The 16794-nt window shown below is 53.0% G+C and overlaps 1 protein-coding gene across 2 annotated transcripts; it reads right to left on the reverse strand.

Moving 5' to 3' along the window:
- Positions 1-1230: 1230 nt before the first annotated feature.
- On the reverse strand, positions 1231-9383 carry LOC136304925 (serine/threonine-protein kinase pdik1l-B-like). Of its 2 annotated transcripts, XM_066208346.1 has the most exons (5): positions 9203-9383; positions 5953-6520; positions 4949-5165; positions 3706-3950; positions 1705-1787 (listed from the first exon to the last, which is right to left on the reverse strand). In XM_066208346.1, exons 2-4 carry the CDS (start codon positions 6484-6486, stop codon positions 3715-3717), a joined length of 987 nt encoding a protein of 328 aa, XP_066064443.1. In that variant the 5' UTR covers positions 6487-6520; positions 9203-9383; the 3' UTR covers positions 1705-1787; positions 3706-3714. The 2 variants fall into 2 exon arrangements, with proteins under 2 accessions (XP_066064442.1, XP_066064443.1); XM_066208345.1 differs by lacking the exons at positions 3706-3950; positions 9203-9383 and having other exon boundaries at positions 1231-1787; positions 5953-6622.
- Positions 9384-16794: the final 7411 nt, after the last annotated feature.

Here is a 16794-nt window from a genome sequence, read left to right on the forward strand (position 1 = left end):
TCCAATTAAACACTGAAAAAACTCCAATTAAACACTGAAAAAACCACTCCAATTAAAACACCGAAAAAACTGCAATGAAACCCCCCAAAAATTCCAATTAAACCCCCAAAAAACTCCAATTAAACACCGAAAAAACTCAAACACTGAAAAAAACCCAAACACTGAAAAAAACCCTGCAATTAACCCCCCCAAAAATTCCAATTAAACACCGAAAAACTCCAATTAAACACTGAAAAAAAATTCCAATTAAACCCCAAAAAAATTCCAATTAAATCCCCCAAAAAACTCCAATTAAACCCCCCAAAAACTCCAATTAAACCCCCCAAAAACTCCAATTAAACCCCCCAAAAATTCCAATTAAACCCCCAAAAAACTCCAATTAAAAACTGAAAAATACTCCAATTAAACACCGAAAAAACTCAAACACTGAAAAAAACCCTGCAATTAAACCCCCCAAAAAATTCCAAATAAACCCCAAAAAACTCCAATTAAACACTGAAAAAAAATTCCAATTAAATCCCCCAAAAAACTCCAATTAAACCCCCCAAAAATTCCAATTGAACACTGAAAAAACTCCAATTAAACCCCCCAAAAAACTCCAATTTAAACCCCCAAAAAATTCCAAATAAACCCCAAAAAATTCCAATTAAACACTGAAAAAAAATTCCAATTAAACCCCCAAAAATTCCAATTAAACACCAAAAAAACTCCAATTAAACACCGAAAAAACTACAATTAAACCCAAAAAAACTCCAATTAAACCCTCCAAAAATTCCAATTAAACACCGAAAAAACTCCAATTAAACACCGAAAAAACTCCAATTAAACGCCCCAAAAAATTCCAAATAAACCCCAAAAAAATCCAATTAAACACTGAAAAAAAATTCCAATTAAACCCCCCAAAAAATTCCAATTAAACCCCCCAAAAAATTCCAATTAAACACCGAAAAAACTGCAATTAAACCCCAAAAAAATCCAATTAAACCCCAAAAAACTCCAATTAAGCCCCAAAAAATTCCAATTAAACACCGAAAAATTCCAATTAAACACCGAAAAAACTCCAATTGAACACCGAAAAAACTCCAATTAAACCCCCCAAAAACTCCAATTAAACACCGAAAAAACTCCAATTAAATCCCCCAAAAAACTCCAATTAAACCCCCCAAAAACTCCAATTAAACCCCCCAAAAACTCCAATTAAACCCCCCAAAAACTCCAATTAAACACTGAAAAAACCACTCCAATTAAACCCCCCAAAAATTCCAATTAAACACCAAAAAAACTCCAATTAAACCCCCCAAAAATTCCAATTAAACACCGACAAAACTCCAATTAAACGCCCAAAATCTCCATTGAAACACCCCCCGGGCCAAATTCCACGCCAGGATTGAATCCAGGGCTGGAAATTCCATTTCCAGGTGGTTTCTCCTGGTTTTGGGGGAGTTTTTCTTTTGCCGTCGATGGGAAGAGAAGGGCCAAAAAGCGGGAAATTTTTCATTCTTTAGAAGGGATTTTCAACGTCTCCGCGGAAAAGGAACAGAAACATAAAAACCACCAAAAAGTTTGGGATAAAAGATTTTTTTTGGGGTTTTTTTTGTTTTTTTTTAAAGAGGGAGTTCTCCTTTTAAAAGTTCCTGTACAAATAAATAAGGTGGCGTCCGTATAAATAGAACCGCGGCGGGAAAGAAATCCGGGATTTTCCATGGATTTTCCAGGTGGAGAATTCCAGGGGAGGACGGAGATCTTCGGCACCTCCAACAGTTCCGGGTCCAGGTGGGAATCGACCCCTGGGGAGGAAAAAAAAAAAGGCAAAAAAAAAAATCCGGAATTTTATCTTTGGTATCTTTGGGAATTTCGGGAAGAGCTCAGGGCAGCAGGGGCTTCCCAGGGGGAAAATTCCAAGTTTTTTCCTTCTCCTGGGGTTTAAATTTATGGAAAAAAAGAAAAAAATCCCAAGTGGGTGGATTTTAAACCCGGAATGGTTGGAGTGAACAGTGACCTTCAATCCCATTCCGTTCCAACCCCACCATCCCAGGATGCTCCAACTTTTCCTTGGACGCTCCCAGGGATTCTCTGGGAATTCCAACCCAGCCGGGAATTCCTTCCCAAATCCCATTTCCCAGGGAATTCCCTCCATTCCCAGCCTGCGATTGGATCCAGCCCCATCCCGACTCCTATTCCAGGAAGGAATTTTGGGAATTCCCTGGGAATTGGGGACTCCAGGAAGGGTGTCCCCTTCCCCAAATTCCATAAAAAACCCCTCGGGATGGACCCTGAGTGTCCTGGATCCCAAAATCCCGGAATGGATCCACGGACCTTCAATCCCATCCCTCCTTTTATTCCCAAGAGGAAAAAGAACAGGATCATTCGGGAAGCAGGAGGCTGCAGCAAAGTTTGATTGCTATTGGCACTGCCTCCTTTAATTAACTGGCTCAATTAGCAGCACGCTAACGAGAGCTGGAGGGACGTGGAAAAGGAAACATTCGGGATCATTCCCACTTTTCCTCACTGGGAGCTGGGACAGAAATCCGGGAGCAGAAGGAATCGTTACAACCCGGAATTCCCGTGGAGAGATCGGCTTCAAAACTGGCTTTGGGATCCAGATTATGGATTGAGAGGGTCGGGAACGATCCCAGAGTGCACCAGGAGGAATTTTCCAGGTTTTCCAAGGAATCCTGGCGCTTTACAAGATGAAAAGACTTTTTTTGAGGTGGAGGAAGCAACCCAAAAAACCCCGGGGACGAGGAAATGCTGGGGAAAATCGGGATTTCTCTCCCAGAAAAACGAATTCGGAATTGGCGACAGCCGCGAAGGAGAAATTTTGGAGCTGAAGGAAAAACCTAAATAGATTCTGGGATCTTGATGGACAAAAAGGCTGGAAAACCCTGGGAAGTCCCTCCTGAGTTTCCCTGAAGTTTGGGCTTTCGAACTTCCATCCAGGATCTAAAACCCATCGGGAACTCAAAAAAAAAAAATTGGGAAAATTTATTGGTTTTTTTAAACTCATTGGAGGACTCGGGATTTCCAATCCAGCCTTTTCCGAGAGATTTCCGTGGTGGAGAATTCCAGAGGGAAACTCCCAGCCCGGAGAGGGTGTGAATTAAAATAAACCAATTTTTATAATACTAAAATATTCAAATGACCAAAATAAACCAATAATCAATCAATTGATTATTCTCACACCAGGATTTGGGTGATTAACTCCAAATAAATGGGAATTTTTGGGGATGAACAGCTCCAAATAAACGGGAATTTTTGGGGATGAACAGCTCCAAATAAACGGGAATTTTTGGGGATGAACATCTCCAAATAAATGGGAATTTTTGGGGTGAGCAGCTCCAAATAAACGGGAATTTTTGGGATGAACAGCTCCAAATAAACGGGAATTTTTGGGATGAACAACTCCAAATAAACGGGAATTTTTGGGGTGAGCAGCTCCAAATAAACGGGAATTTTTGGGATGAACAGCTCCAAATAAATGGGAATTTTTAGGGTGAACAGCTCCAACTAAACGGGAATTTTTTCCCGCCCTCCCAACTTTTCTTCACCTATTGAAGGTGAAAAATTCTGAAAACTCAACCAAACTTTTGCCGAAACCTTTTTCTCTCAGTTTGGATTTTTTTTTTTTTTTTTTTTCCCCATGGATTTTCCCAGGATTTTGGCCTGGGGTTGATTCCCAAAAACCCCCGGGAAGCTCGGACTCACCCTCCCGCTCTAGGAGCCGGAGCGCGGCCGCTTTTTCCCGTAGGAAATCCGCTGGATCTTCACTTCCAGCTGGAAAGCATCCAGCCTTTCCTTGGGATTGAAGGCCAGCATGTGGTGCAGGAGCTGGCAGAGATCCTCTGGCAGGGATCCCTCGTCCTTCAGAGGGATCTGGAGCTTCAGTTTGGGATTTTCCAGCAGAGCTTCTCCCAGCGGGATCAGCTCCTTGCCTCGGCGGACGTAAGTGCCTGCGCGACGGAGAGCTGGGTTAGGCTGGGAGAACCCACCGGAAAAAAAACCCCAAAAATCAATGATTTGGAGGAAAAAAAACCGTTGGGAATGTTGTTGGGAATGTTGTTGGGAACTCTGCTCAAGGCAGGGATGAAGAGTCGGACACAAAAGTTTGCTGAGTTTAAAAAAAAAAAAAAAAAAAATCCCCGAGTGAAATTCGATTTCTCCGCCCAAGGCAGAGCAGGGGAATGGGAATGAGGGGATTCCCAAAGAGGGAATGGGCTGGGTGGAATTCTTGGGATTCTGAGGAATTGTCTGGGTGGAATTCTTGGATTCTGAGGAATGATCTGGGTGGAATTCTTGGGAATCTAAGGAACAGCTGGGTGGAATTTTTGGGATTCTGCAAAAATGATCTGAGTGGAATTCTTGGGATTCTCAGAAATGATCTGGGTGGAATTCTTGGGGTTCTCAGAAATGATCTGGGTGGAATTCTTGGGATTCTGCAAAAACGATCTGAGTGGAATTCTTGGGGTTCTCAGAAATGATCTGGGTGGAATTCTTGGAATTCTGAGGAATGATCTGAGTGGAATTCTTGGATTTTGAAAAATTATCTGGGTGGAATTCCTGGGATTCTCAGAAATGATCTGGGTGGAATTCTTGGGGTTCTCAGAAATTATCTGGGTGGAATTCTTGGGATCCTGAAAAATTATCTGGGTGGGATTGCTGGGATTTTAAAGAATGATCTGAGTGGAATTCTTGGGATTCTCAGAAATGATCTGGGTGGAATTGTTGGGATTCCTGGGAAAAGCCACATTCAAAGCATCTTGGAATTTATGGAGCGGCTCAGAATGGACCTTGAGGATCACCCAGGGAAAACCTTTGCCACCATCTCAAAGTCGCTCCAAACCCGTCCCCCCTGAGTAAATTCCAGGGGGTGGAAACGCCCCGGGAAAAAAAGTAAATAAATAAATAAAAAGAATCAGAGAGGATCCCAAAAAAAAAAATTATTCCTAACCCAGCAATTCCTTTTTGGTGTCCCCGTCCTGGAAGGTGATCCTCTCCACCATGGCCCAGAAGATGACGCCCAGGGCGAAGATGTCGGCCTTGGCCGTGTAGTGCCCTTCCCAAACTTCGGGGGCCATGTAGAAGTTGGATCCGCAGGCGGAGGAGAGGCACAGCTGGTTCACGTTCCCCTTGCCCTGGCAAACCTTGCTCAGGCCAAAATCCGCCACCTGGAATGAGGGGAGAAGGGGGGGGAAAAAAAAAAATGGGATTTGGCGGGATCGCGCTCGGGGTTTGGCGGTTTGCGGATGGAAGTTGTGGGGATCCCGAGGGAGGAGGCGGGCGGGGTTCTTGGGATTCTGAGGAATGAGGTGGGTGGGATTCTTGGGATTCTGAGTTGGGTGGAATTCTTGGGATTCTGAGGAATGAGCTGGGTGGGATTCTTGGGATTCTGAGTTGGGAATGAGTTAAATGGAATTCTTGGGATTCTGAGACATGAGCTGGGTGGGATTCTTGGGATTCTGAGTTGGGAACAAGCTGGGTGGAATTCCTGGGGATTTTGAGCTGGGAATGAGCTGGGAGGAATTCTTGGGGTTTTTAGTTGGGAATGATCTGGGTGGAATTCTTGGAACTCTAAAGAATGATCTCGGTGGGATTCTTGGGATTCTGAGGAATGAGTTAAATGGAATTCTTGGGATTCTGAGACATGAGTTGAGTGGAATTCTTGGGATTCTGAGCTGGGAATGATCTGGGTGGAATTCCTGGAAATCTAAAGAATGAGCTGGGTGGGATTCTTGGGATTCTGAGCTGGGAACGAGCTGGGTGGGATCCTTGGGAATCTGAGGAACGAGCTGGGTGGAATTCCTGGGGGGATTCAAACTTGGGTAGAATTCTCGGGAACACCGAGTTAGGAACGACCCGGGTGGATCCTTCCCTTCTCCGGGCAAACTCCCCCAGCTCCTGGATCCTTTCCCATCTCCAAGAGCCCCACGGCCCCACCACGCCCCGTCTCCCCACCTTCACCACGGGCCCGTCGGCGCCGTGAGCCACCAGGATGTTGTCGGCCTTGAGGTCGCGGTGCACGATGCGGCTGCGGTGCAGGAAGGCCACGGCGCCGCTCAGCTGCCGCATGAAGCTGCGGTTGAGGCGGGCGTCGGGGCGGCGCGCCAGCAGGAACTCGTTCAGGGTGCCGCCGCGGCAGAGCTCGGTGACGAACCACAGCGAGCAGGCCGAGCGCGGGTCGGCGCAGCCGCGGCCCTTCAGGCACGTCTCCACCAGCGGGCAGGGCCGGCCCTCCAAGGGCTGGAAGAGGCGGCCGCGCTGCAGGACGCACTCCTCCAGCTGCAGCACGTTCCGGTGCCGCCGCCGGACGCTGAGCAGGGCCCAGAGCTCCTGCAGGGCCAGCTCGGCGTTCTCGGGCGCGTGGCAGCGCATCCTCTTGACGGCCACGCGCCGCCCGCTGAGGTTGGCCACGGCCTCGTAGACCACGCCGTAGCTGCCTCGGCCCACCTCCCGCAGCAGGCTGTACTTGGGGGGACCCTCCTCGGCCATTCCCGATGGATCAGGGGCTCATGGCAGGGAAAACCTGGGAGAGGATTTAAAAAAACAAACAAACAAAAAAAAAAATCAACTTTTACGCACCGACTAAACTCAAACTGAACGGTTTCCTGAGGGGAGGCAGCCGGAGTTGCCATATCCGTGGCACAGGGAAAACCCCTCAAATTGTCCTGGGGGGCTCCGGGACCCCTGGCGGGAGCCCAGGAAAGCCTTTGACCTCAGCCCATGGGGAAAACTGCCAACGCTGGTGGAAGAAACGAGAACAACAAAAATTTAAATTCAGATAGCGGTTGAGTTCGTCACAGGGTGAAAATTTGTAGGTTTGGGGTTTATGGGATGGAAGTGGATAGAGGCAACGTGGAGAATTTTGGGCGGTGTCCTAAGCTCTTCTTCTTCCCGCTCCATCTTCTGCTGTGACGGCGGCACAGAGACGCTGGTGGAATACGGGCGACGCGGAAAACGGCGTGCCTGGAATTGGCAGCGATTACCGGCACAAAACTGTAAATATAGTGCGGTTCAAGAGTTAACTGAATTAAAAACTTCTTTTAGCAAACTTTAGAGACCGGGTCTGGTGCTCTTGGCAGCCGTGTCTTTCAGCACCCTAAGCCTGGCGCTGAGCGGGTGCACTGGCCTTCAGATAAAAAATTTAATAAACACCTTTCGAGACCAAGCTGCGAGTTCCGTTCTTCTTTCAAACTCTAGCGCAGAACTTTGAAAAAGAAAAAAAAAACAAAACAAAACAAAACAAAAAAACCTAATTAAGGGGATCTTGAAGTCGAACTACAAAACCATGGTAACTGGGAGCCGGCTCTCCGGCACAATCCCGGCGGCACAGCGGGATCCGGCCGCCCGGGGCAGCGCCATCGATCCGCTCCCGGTGAGGGGGAGCTGGGTGAGGAGGGAAAAGGGCTCCGCGGGCACGTTCTCCTGCACGGGGGGGCAGAGGGAAGGCAGGACCTCCTGGGTCACCTGGATCGACTTTCCGATAAGATGAAGTTGGCCAGGAGCGCTGGGTTTGGCACTGAGGCTTTTTTCCCTGCTCGGAATTTTCACGGCTGCGTCACGTCCCTGCGCTTCCAGCACCGATTTCCTGCCTCATCCCTCTCCCCACGCCCTTCACGAGCTGACCCCGAAGTTCACCTCAAGCTCCCTGTCCCGCTCCCAGACCCCTCATCCCAGATAATTCCTCTCTCTCCGTAATCCAGCGCAAATTCCCACTGCAGTCCTACAGGTCCCTCATCCCCTTCTCCCCGTGCTCCTCCACACCGGCCCAGATTTATCCCTAAACTCACATTTAATTCCTTCCCCCCCCCCCCCCCCGCGCCTCAAACCTCCTACCCCACCTGCTGCTGCCTTCAAATCCGCCTCCCTCCCCAAACCCACAGCCCAGCTCCTTTCCCAAATCCCATCTTCTCACCCAGCCCTCTCCCGGCTCCTTTCCGGAGCAGCTCCAAACCCCGACCTCCCCACGCACCCACTGCAATAAAAACCCACTCGCTTCAATCCTTCTCCCTTCCCTTTCCCATCCCCTCAGCCCCAGCCCCTCCCAACACCTCCAGACCCCTTGCTCACCTCAACCTCAGCCCCTTTTCCCATCCTCTGCCCCACTCCAAGCCCAGCTCTTCCCCACTTCTCACCCAAGCCCCCTTGGACACCTCACCTCAGCCTCTTTTCCCACCCTCACCCGCCATTCCCTCACTCCCGGCTTTTCCCTGCTCCTTTGCCTGAGGCTTCCCACCTCAGACCCTTCTCCGCACCCTCAGGCGGAGCCCCTTGGCCGCCTCAGCCCCTTCCGTAGTCCCGGCGCCCAGAGCCGCTCGGGCCGGGCCGGTTCCCCTCACAACTCCGGCGCTCAGAGCCGCTCGGGCCGGGCCGGTTCCCCTCACAACTCCGGCGTTCAGAGCCGCTCGGGCCGGGCCGGTTCCCCTCACAACTCCGGCGCTCAGAGCCGCTCGGGCCGGGCCGGTTCCCCTCACAACTCCGGCGCTCAGAGCCGCTCGGGCCGGGCCGGTTCCCCTCACAACTCCGGCGCTCAGAGCCGCTCGGGCCGGGCCGGTTCCCCTCACAACTCCGGCGCCCAGAGCCGCTCGGACCGGGCCGGTTCCCCTCACAACTCCGGCGCTCAGAGCCGCTCGGGCCGGGCCGGTCACAACTCCGGCGCCCAGAGCCGCTCGGACCGGGCCGGTTCCCCTCACAACTCCGGCGCCCAGAGCCGCTCGGGCCGGGCCGGTTCCCCCTCACAACTCCGGCGCTCAGAGCCGCTCGGGCCGGGCCGGTTCCCCTCACAACTCCGGCGCTCCTTGGCCGCTTGGGCCGGGCCGGTTCCCCTCACAACTCCGGCGCTCAGAGCCGCTCGGGCCGGGGCCGGGTTCCCCCTCACAACTCCGGCGCCCAGAGCCGCTCGGACCGGGCCGGTTCCCCTCAGAACTCCGGCGCCCAGAGCCGCTCGGGCCGGGCCGGTTCCCCTCAGAACTCCGGCGTTCAGAGCCGCTCGGGCCGGGCCGGTTCCCCTCACAACTCCGGCGCCCAGAGCCGCTCGGGCCGGGCCGGTTCCCCTCAGAACTCCGGCGCCCAGAGCCGCTCGGGCCGGGCCGGTTCCCCCTCAGAACTCCGGCGTTCAGAGCCGCTCGGGCCGGGCCGGTTCCCCTCAGAACTCCGGCGCTCAGAGCCGCTCGGGCCGGGCCGGTTCCCCCTCAGCCCCTGCACTCACCGCCGCTGCCCCGGCAGCCGCTCGAACCGGGTCGGTTCCCCTCGGGTCGGTTTCCCCTCGGGTCGGTTCCCCTCGGGTCGGTTCCCTTCAGCTCGGTTTCCCCTCGGCTCCGTTTCCCCTCAGCCGTTACCCGGCCTTCCTCTCGCTGGTGCCGCTCGCGCCGAATTCGCCGCCGCCGCAATTCCCGCCACGGCCTCTAGCCCCGCCCACCACCCGTCTCTCAGCCAATCAGAGAACGCCTCCGCCAAGGGGCAGTGCTGCGCGTGCGCGGTGGCTGCGCTAAGCGGGGGAAACTACCATTCCCGGCAGCCTCTGCGGTCTCCGACGGGTGCGCGCTGAGGGCAAACCTCGTCGAAACGCGGGGAGCGCTGGGCTGTGATTTCCCCATCTGTCCGTCCTTCTGTCCCTCCGTCCCTCTGTCCCTCTGTCCCTTTGTCCGGCCACGCGAATGGACAAGGCAGGGGATCCCCACACCTCCCAGGGTGCTCCAACTTCTCCTTGGACACTCACAGGGATTCTCTGGGAATTCCAACCCAGCCCGGAATTCCTTCCCAAATCCCATTTCTCAGGGAATTCCCTCCATTCCCAGCCTGCGATTGGATCCAGCCCCATCCCGAGTCCTATTCCAGGAAGGAATTTTGGGAATTCCCTGGGAATTCAGGACTCCAGGAAGGGTCTCCCTTCCCTTTTCCATCCCCAAATTCCATAAAAACCCCTCGGGATTGACCCTGAGTGTCCTGGATCCCAGAATCCCGGAATGGTTTGGGATGGGATGCACGGACCTTCAATCCCATCCCATTCCAACCCCACCATCCCAGGCTGCTCCAAACTTTTCTTGCCCACTCCCAGGGATCCAGGGGTTCTCTGGGAATTCCAGCCCAGCCAGGAATTCCTTCCCAAAATCCCCCCCACCTCTTTCCTCCGGACTCGGGATCTGCGCTCCAGCGGGACAAACCTCCATCCTCATCCGCCCTCCAGAGCTGGAATTCCCAAAAACCAGGGGGGAAAAAAAAAAAGATCCAAATTCGGACAAAACCTCATTTCTCCGCCCCACAGTGTCGGAAGAGGCCGTGGAGATTTTCCAGAAACCCGATGGATACGGGGAGGACACGGAATTCCGAAAGAATTCCAGATGGGAACGAGTCACCGGCTCCAACCTGGTTCCCGGCCAGCCTTTCCCTCACACGGAGCAGATTTTTTTTCCTTAGGGAATGATTTTATTCTTTTTCCCATGGGAAGCAGGAGACCTTGGAGGAGCCGCAATCCCAAATCTGGGAGAAGGCGGCTGGAATTCCATCTTCCCCGTCTTCCAAGGGCTGGACGCGAATGCAGCAGGAATTTGAGATCAAAGCAGCTCTTTCTCCACCCCGGAATATTTGGTTTTAATTTTTTAGGGAAGTTTTGCCGAAATCCAGAGTTTTCCCCCCCAAGGAAATGGGGCTGATGAGGTGATTTTTCCACACTGGGAAAATTTCCAGCTGGATCCGGGATGAGCTCTGGAAGTGCCCGTGGCAGGGGGCCGGAACGGGATGATCCCGAAGGTCTCTTCCCACCTGAACCATTCCAGGATTCCAGGATATTTGGGCTCGGATCCATCGTTTTCCATCATTTGAACCAAAAAAAAAAAAAAAGTTCATCCCGTCCCCAACCCCGTTCCAATCCCACCATCCCAGGTGCTTTCCTCGGACATTCCCAGGGATTGTCTGGGAACATTCCCAGGGATTCTCTGGGAATTCCAGCCCAGCCGGGAATTCCTGCCCAGATCCAAATTTTTTCCCCCTTTCCCAGGGAATTCCCTCTATTACCAGCTTGGGATTGGATCCGGCCCCATCCCGACTCCTACTCCAGGAAGGAATTTTGGGAATTCCCTGGGAATCGGGGACTCCAGGAAGGGTCTCCCTTCCCTTTTCCATCCCTGAATTCCATAAAACCCCCTCGGGCTGGATCCTGAGTGTCCTGGATCCCAGAATCCCGGAATGGTTTGGGATGCACGGGCCTTCAATCCCATCCCTTCCCCTATCCCAGGCTGCTCCAAACCCACGGGACCACGGGAACGCCAAATTCCGGGGGAACGATTTTCCTGATTTTCCCAAATCCCACATCCCAAACCTTTTCCCGCCCAGGCTGTGGGTTCTGGCACGGATCCCAAAAAAACCCCAAAACCTGGGAACGCTAAAAAACAAAAGGATATTTTTCCTCCTCGTCACCAGCTCGGATCCCTTTGTGCAGATTCGGGGAGAAAAGGTGGTTTTTTTGGCAATAAAATCACAAAAATGGCAATTTTGGGAATGAAGCCTGGAGACGTCGGGAAATTATCCCGGGAAAGGGCAAAGCGTCTCCCAGGCCTAAAATCCAGGGAATTCTTGAAAATCCGGGCGTTTCAGGGAAGACCGGAGCAAGGTTTTCATTAAAAACCAGATTTTTTTAAATGAAAAAATAAATGTTCTGTTTTCCCTAAAAATTCCTCAGATCCAGGCTCTCATCCCGCCCCATTTTCCCTAAAAATTCCCCAAATCCCAGCTCTTATCCCACCCTCCAGACACTCCCAGGTTGTTCCACCTCTGGTTTGGGGCACTTTCCCAAATTTTGGGCTTTTCCAGGCTCCAAGCACATCCAGGGTGGTCCCAGCCGGGGGCACAAACTCAATTCCCGAGCGGAAAGATGCTTCCAGCCCTTCCCGTGGAATCATTCCAAGGAATTCCTGAGATGGGATCGTGGCGCCGGATTTAATTAATTCCTGAGGTGGGGCAGGGAGAGGCATCGGCAGGGATGAGAATTCCAAAATAAAACGGGGGGGGGGGGGGGGGGGGGGAATGGGGATGGGGGGATTTTTGGGAGAAACCAAAGGTTTTGGCCATTCCCATTACCCATTCCCATTCCCATTCCCATTCCCCATTCCCCATTCCCATCCCATCCCCATTCCCATCCCCATTCCCTATTCCCATCATTCCCATTCCCATTCCCATTCAGCATCCCCATTCCCATCCCCATTCCCTATTCCCATCATTCCCATTCCCATTCCCATTCCCCATTCCCCATTCCCATTCCCATTCCCCATTCCCATTCCCCATTCCCATTCCCATTCCCATTTCCATTCCCATTCCCCCTTCCCATCATTCCCATTCCCATTCCCATTCCCATTCCCATTCCCATTCCCCATCCCCATTCCCCATTCCCCATTCCCCATTCCCATCCCATCCCCATTCCCATCCCCATTCCCTATTCCCATCATTCCCGTTCCCATTCCCATTCAGCATCCCCATTCCCATCCCCATTCCCTATTCCCATCATTCCCATTCCCATTCCCATTCCCCATTCCCATTCCCCATTCCCATTCCCATTCCCATTCCCCATTCCCATTCCCCATTCCCATTCCCATTCCCATTTCCATTCCCACTCCCCCTTCCCATCATTCCCATTCCCATTCCCATTCCCATTCCCATTCCCATTCCCCATTCCCATCCCCATTCCCCATTCCCCATTCCCATCCCATCCCCATTCCCATCCCCATTCCCTATTCCCATCATTCCCATTCCCATTCCCATTCCCATTCCCCATTCCCCATTCCCTGTTCCCATTCCCATTCCCCATTCCCATCCCCATTCCCCATTCCCCATTCCCATCCCATCCCCATTCCCATCCCCATTCCCTATTCCCATCATTCCCATTCCCATTCCCATTCCCATTCAGCATCCCCATTCCCATCCCCATTCCCTATTCCCATCATTCCCATTCCCATTCCCATTCCCATTCCCCATTCCCATTCCCATTTCCATTCCTATTCCCCCTTCCCATCATTCCCATTCCCGTTCCCATTCCTCATTCCCCATTCCCATCCCCATTCCCCATTCCCATCCCCCATTCCCATTCCCATTCCCATTCCCATTCCCATTCCCATTCCCATTCCCCATTCCCCATTCCCATTCCCCATTCCCCATTCCCCATTCCCATTCCCATCCCCATTCCCATTCCCATTCCCCATTCCCATTCCCATTCCCATCCCCATTCCCCATTCCCTATTCCCATCCCCATTCCCATCCCCATTCCCATCCCCATTCCCATTCCCCATTCCCATTCCCCATTCCCATCCCCATTCCCATTCTCATTCCCATCCCCATTCCCCATTCCCCATTCCCATTCCCATTCCCCATTCCCCATTCCCATCATTCCCATTCCCATTCCCATTCCCCATTCCCATTCCCATTCCCATTCCCATTCCCATCATTCCCATTCCCCATTCCCCATTCCCATTCCCATTCCCCATTCCCATTCCCATCATTCCCATTCCCATTCCCATTCCCCTTCCCCATTCCCATTCCCATTCCCCATTCCCATTCCCATTCCCCATTCCCCATTCCCATTCCCATTCCCCTTCCCCATTCCCATTCCCATTCCCATCCCCATTCCCCATTCCCCATTCCCCATTCCCATTCCCATTCCCATTCCCATTCCCATCCCCATTCCCATCCCCATTCCCCATTCCCCATTCCCATTCCCATTCCCATTCCCATTCCCATTCCCCATTCCCCATTCCCATTCCCATTCCCCATTCCTCATTCCCATTCCCATTCCCATTCCCCATTCCCTGTTCCCTATTCCTTCTGCTCCTCCAGCAAATCCCAAATCCATGATTCCCACTCTCACGCTCAGGAGCGGGATGGGGGCGGGATGTGGGAGGGGCTGAGGTTGGAAAATCCCCTTTGGGAAGAGTTTGGGATTGATCTCGGCTTCTCCTGATCCGGGACATGGCGGGAAGTGGCTCCAAGGATGTGAGGAGGATGTGGGATGTGGGATTTGGGATGTGGGGTGTGGGATTTGGGATGTGAGGTGTGGGATTTGGGATGCGGGGTGCGGGATTTGGGATGCGGGGTGCGGGATTTGGGATGCGGGGTGCGGGATTTGGGATGTGGGGTGCGGGATTTGGGATGTGGGGTGCGGGATTTGGGATGTGGGGTGCGGGATTTGGGATGTGGGGTGCGGGATTTGGGACGTGGGGTGCGGGATTTGGGATGTGGGGTGCGGGATTTGGGATGTGGGGTGTGGGATTTGGGATGTGGGGTGTGGGATTTGGGATGCAGGATTTGGGATGCAGGATTTGGGATGTGGGATTTGGGATGTGGGATGCAGGATTTGGGATGCAGGATTTGGGATGTGGGATGCGGGATGTGGGGTGCGGGATTTGGGATGTGGGGTGCGGGATTTGGGATGTGGGGTGCGGGATTTGGGATGTGGGGTGCAGGGTGTGGGATGTGCGATGCAAGATGGGGGATGAGGGATGCAGGGAAGATGCGGGATGTGGGATGAAGGATGCGGGACGAGGGATGCGGGGAGGGTGTGGGATGTGGGGTGCAGGATACGGGATTTCTGATTCGAGATGCGGGCTGTGGGGTTGGGATGCGGGATGTGGGATGAGAGATTTGGGATATGGGATGCGGGACGTGGGATGCGGGATCTGGGGTTGGGATCTGGGATGTGGGATGTGGGTTGTGGGATGTGGGATGAGAGATTTGGGATATGGGATGCGGGACGCGGGATGCGGGATCTGGGGTTGGGATGTGGGATGTGGGATGTGGGTTGTGGGATGTGGGATGAGAGATTTGGGATATGGGATGCGGGATGCGGGGAAAGATGAAGGGTATGGAATGTGGGGAGGATGCGGGATTCAGGAGGCGGGATGTGAAATGCGGGACGCGGGGAAGACGCGGGACGCAGGAAGGATGAGAGACGCGGGGATGAGGGATGCGGGGAGGATGAGCGATGTGGGATGAGGGATGCAGGATCAGGGACGCAGGGAGGATGCGGGGTGAGCGATGAAGGACGAGACGCGCGGGGAGGATGCCGGTGGCGGGGAAGGCGCGGGGTTCAGGATAAGGGACGCGGGCTGCGGGGGCAGCCAGTCGGTCGGTCCGTCCGTCCGTCCGTCCGTCAGTCTCCCGGAGCCGCCCGCCCGGCGGCAGCCCCGGGGGTGGGTGGGCTCAGGCGCGCACGTGGCCGGGGCGGGGGGCGCGATCCCGGCTATAAAAACCCCGCTCGGCTCCGGCACAACCGGCCAAGTCACGGAGCCGAGCGGCCGCCAGCTCAGCTCAGCGCAGGTAGGAATTCCTCTTTCCCGGGATGCTTTTATTCCCCCCCCACCACCCACCACATTTCCCCGATCCTCTTTTATTTTATTTTATTTTATTTAATTTTTTCCCCCCCACCCTTCATCCACGCTTTCTCTCCGCGTCCCGCTCCCGGCGCTCCCGCGGAGGCGATCGGAGCATCCCCGACCCCGCTCTCCCGGCGGAGGAAAAGTTTGCCTCTCCAGCCCCAAAATCCAGCCGAGTGGAGCCGCAGGGATGGATGCAACAAGAGGCGGCGTTGGCCTGCCCGGAGCCGGGGAGGGCTGCCGCGCTTCCTTCGGGATAACCGGGAATTTTGGGGTTTTTTTTTGGGAGGGGGGGGAAGGAATTTTTACAGGTTTGCCCATGCCGGTTTTTTCCCCACTACATTCCCCTTTCCCCGGGATTTTTCCCAGCTGCTGGGATCACCCCTAAAATCACGGAAAAAAAAAAAAAACGACGAGCGTGGGATATTTTAATTTATTATTTTGTTGTCGCTTTGTTCGGTTCCGAGAACACCCCCCCCCCGCAAAAAAAAAAGGAAAATCAGGAGCGAGCGGCTGAGGAGATGTGGATGCGAGGGGGGGAAAAAATGTTATTCCCGGTTTTATTTTCCCCCTCTCCGAGCAGCCTTTTCCCGGCTCCCATCTGCGTTTTCCAGTCGCACCGCGGCGCCTCATTTTGGCCAATTATGGCCAATTACCTGATTGAGGGGCACCGCGAAAGAGGCAAGCGATGATTTTTTTTTTTTCCTCCTCTTTTTTTTTTTTTTTTTTTTTTTTTTCCGCCGAGGATTCTGTAACCACCACCTCCCACCCCATCATTCCCAAATCCTTCTGATTTTTCCCTGAAATCCCCTCCAAAAAAAAAAAAAAAAAAAAACCAACCAAAAAACCCGGCAGGGTTTGGGGGAGCAGGGCAGGGGTGCGGTGGTGAAGGCAGAGGAGACTCTTGGATAATGATTTTCTTTTGAAATGGGGAAAAGCTTTCCCTCTTTCCCATGGATCCTTCCCGGCCGCCTCTGGATCACCCTCTGGATCAGGCCTTGGCTTCGAGCAGGGTGGAAAAAAAAGGAGGGAAAAAAAAAATTTAAAAAAAAAAATCAAAAGATTTGGGATGGGTTTATCTCCCGAGCCCGGGAAATGCCGGAGCGTCACCGGCCGCTTTTGGGGTGTTGGGAGCCATCCCAAAAGCGGGAGAATCCCATGGGAAGAGGGGCTGGGAAGCGTCTCCACGGCCCGGATCGCCTCAAATCGAGCGGATCAAAAAAGAAAAAAAATTCCCATCTGAGGCAGCACCTGCTGCCCCTTCCCCCGGCTCCTCTCCCGGGGTTTATTCCCATCCCCGCTGCTCCCACAATGGATCCGCCAGAGCTTTTCTTCTTCTTCTTTTTTTTTTTTTTTTCCCCCACCTCATCCCATTAAAAAAAAACAACAAAAAAACCAAAAAAAAAAACCCCGGCTCGTGCTGATGGATAAACCCGCCCTTATC

This window comes from Chamaea fasciata, unplaced genomic scaffold (genome assembly GCF_029207755.1).
Source record: "Chamaea fasciata isolate MVZ Bird 193981 ecotype frontalis unplaced genomic scaffold, bChaFas1.0.hap1 SCAF_220, whole genome shotgun sequence".
Taxonomy (NCBI): Eukaryota; Metazoa; Chordata; class Aves; order Passeriformes; family Sylviidae; genus Chamaea; species Chamaea fasciata.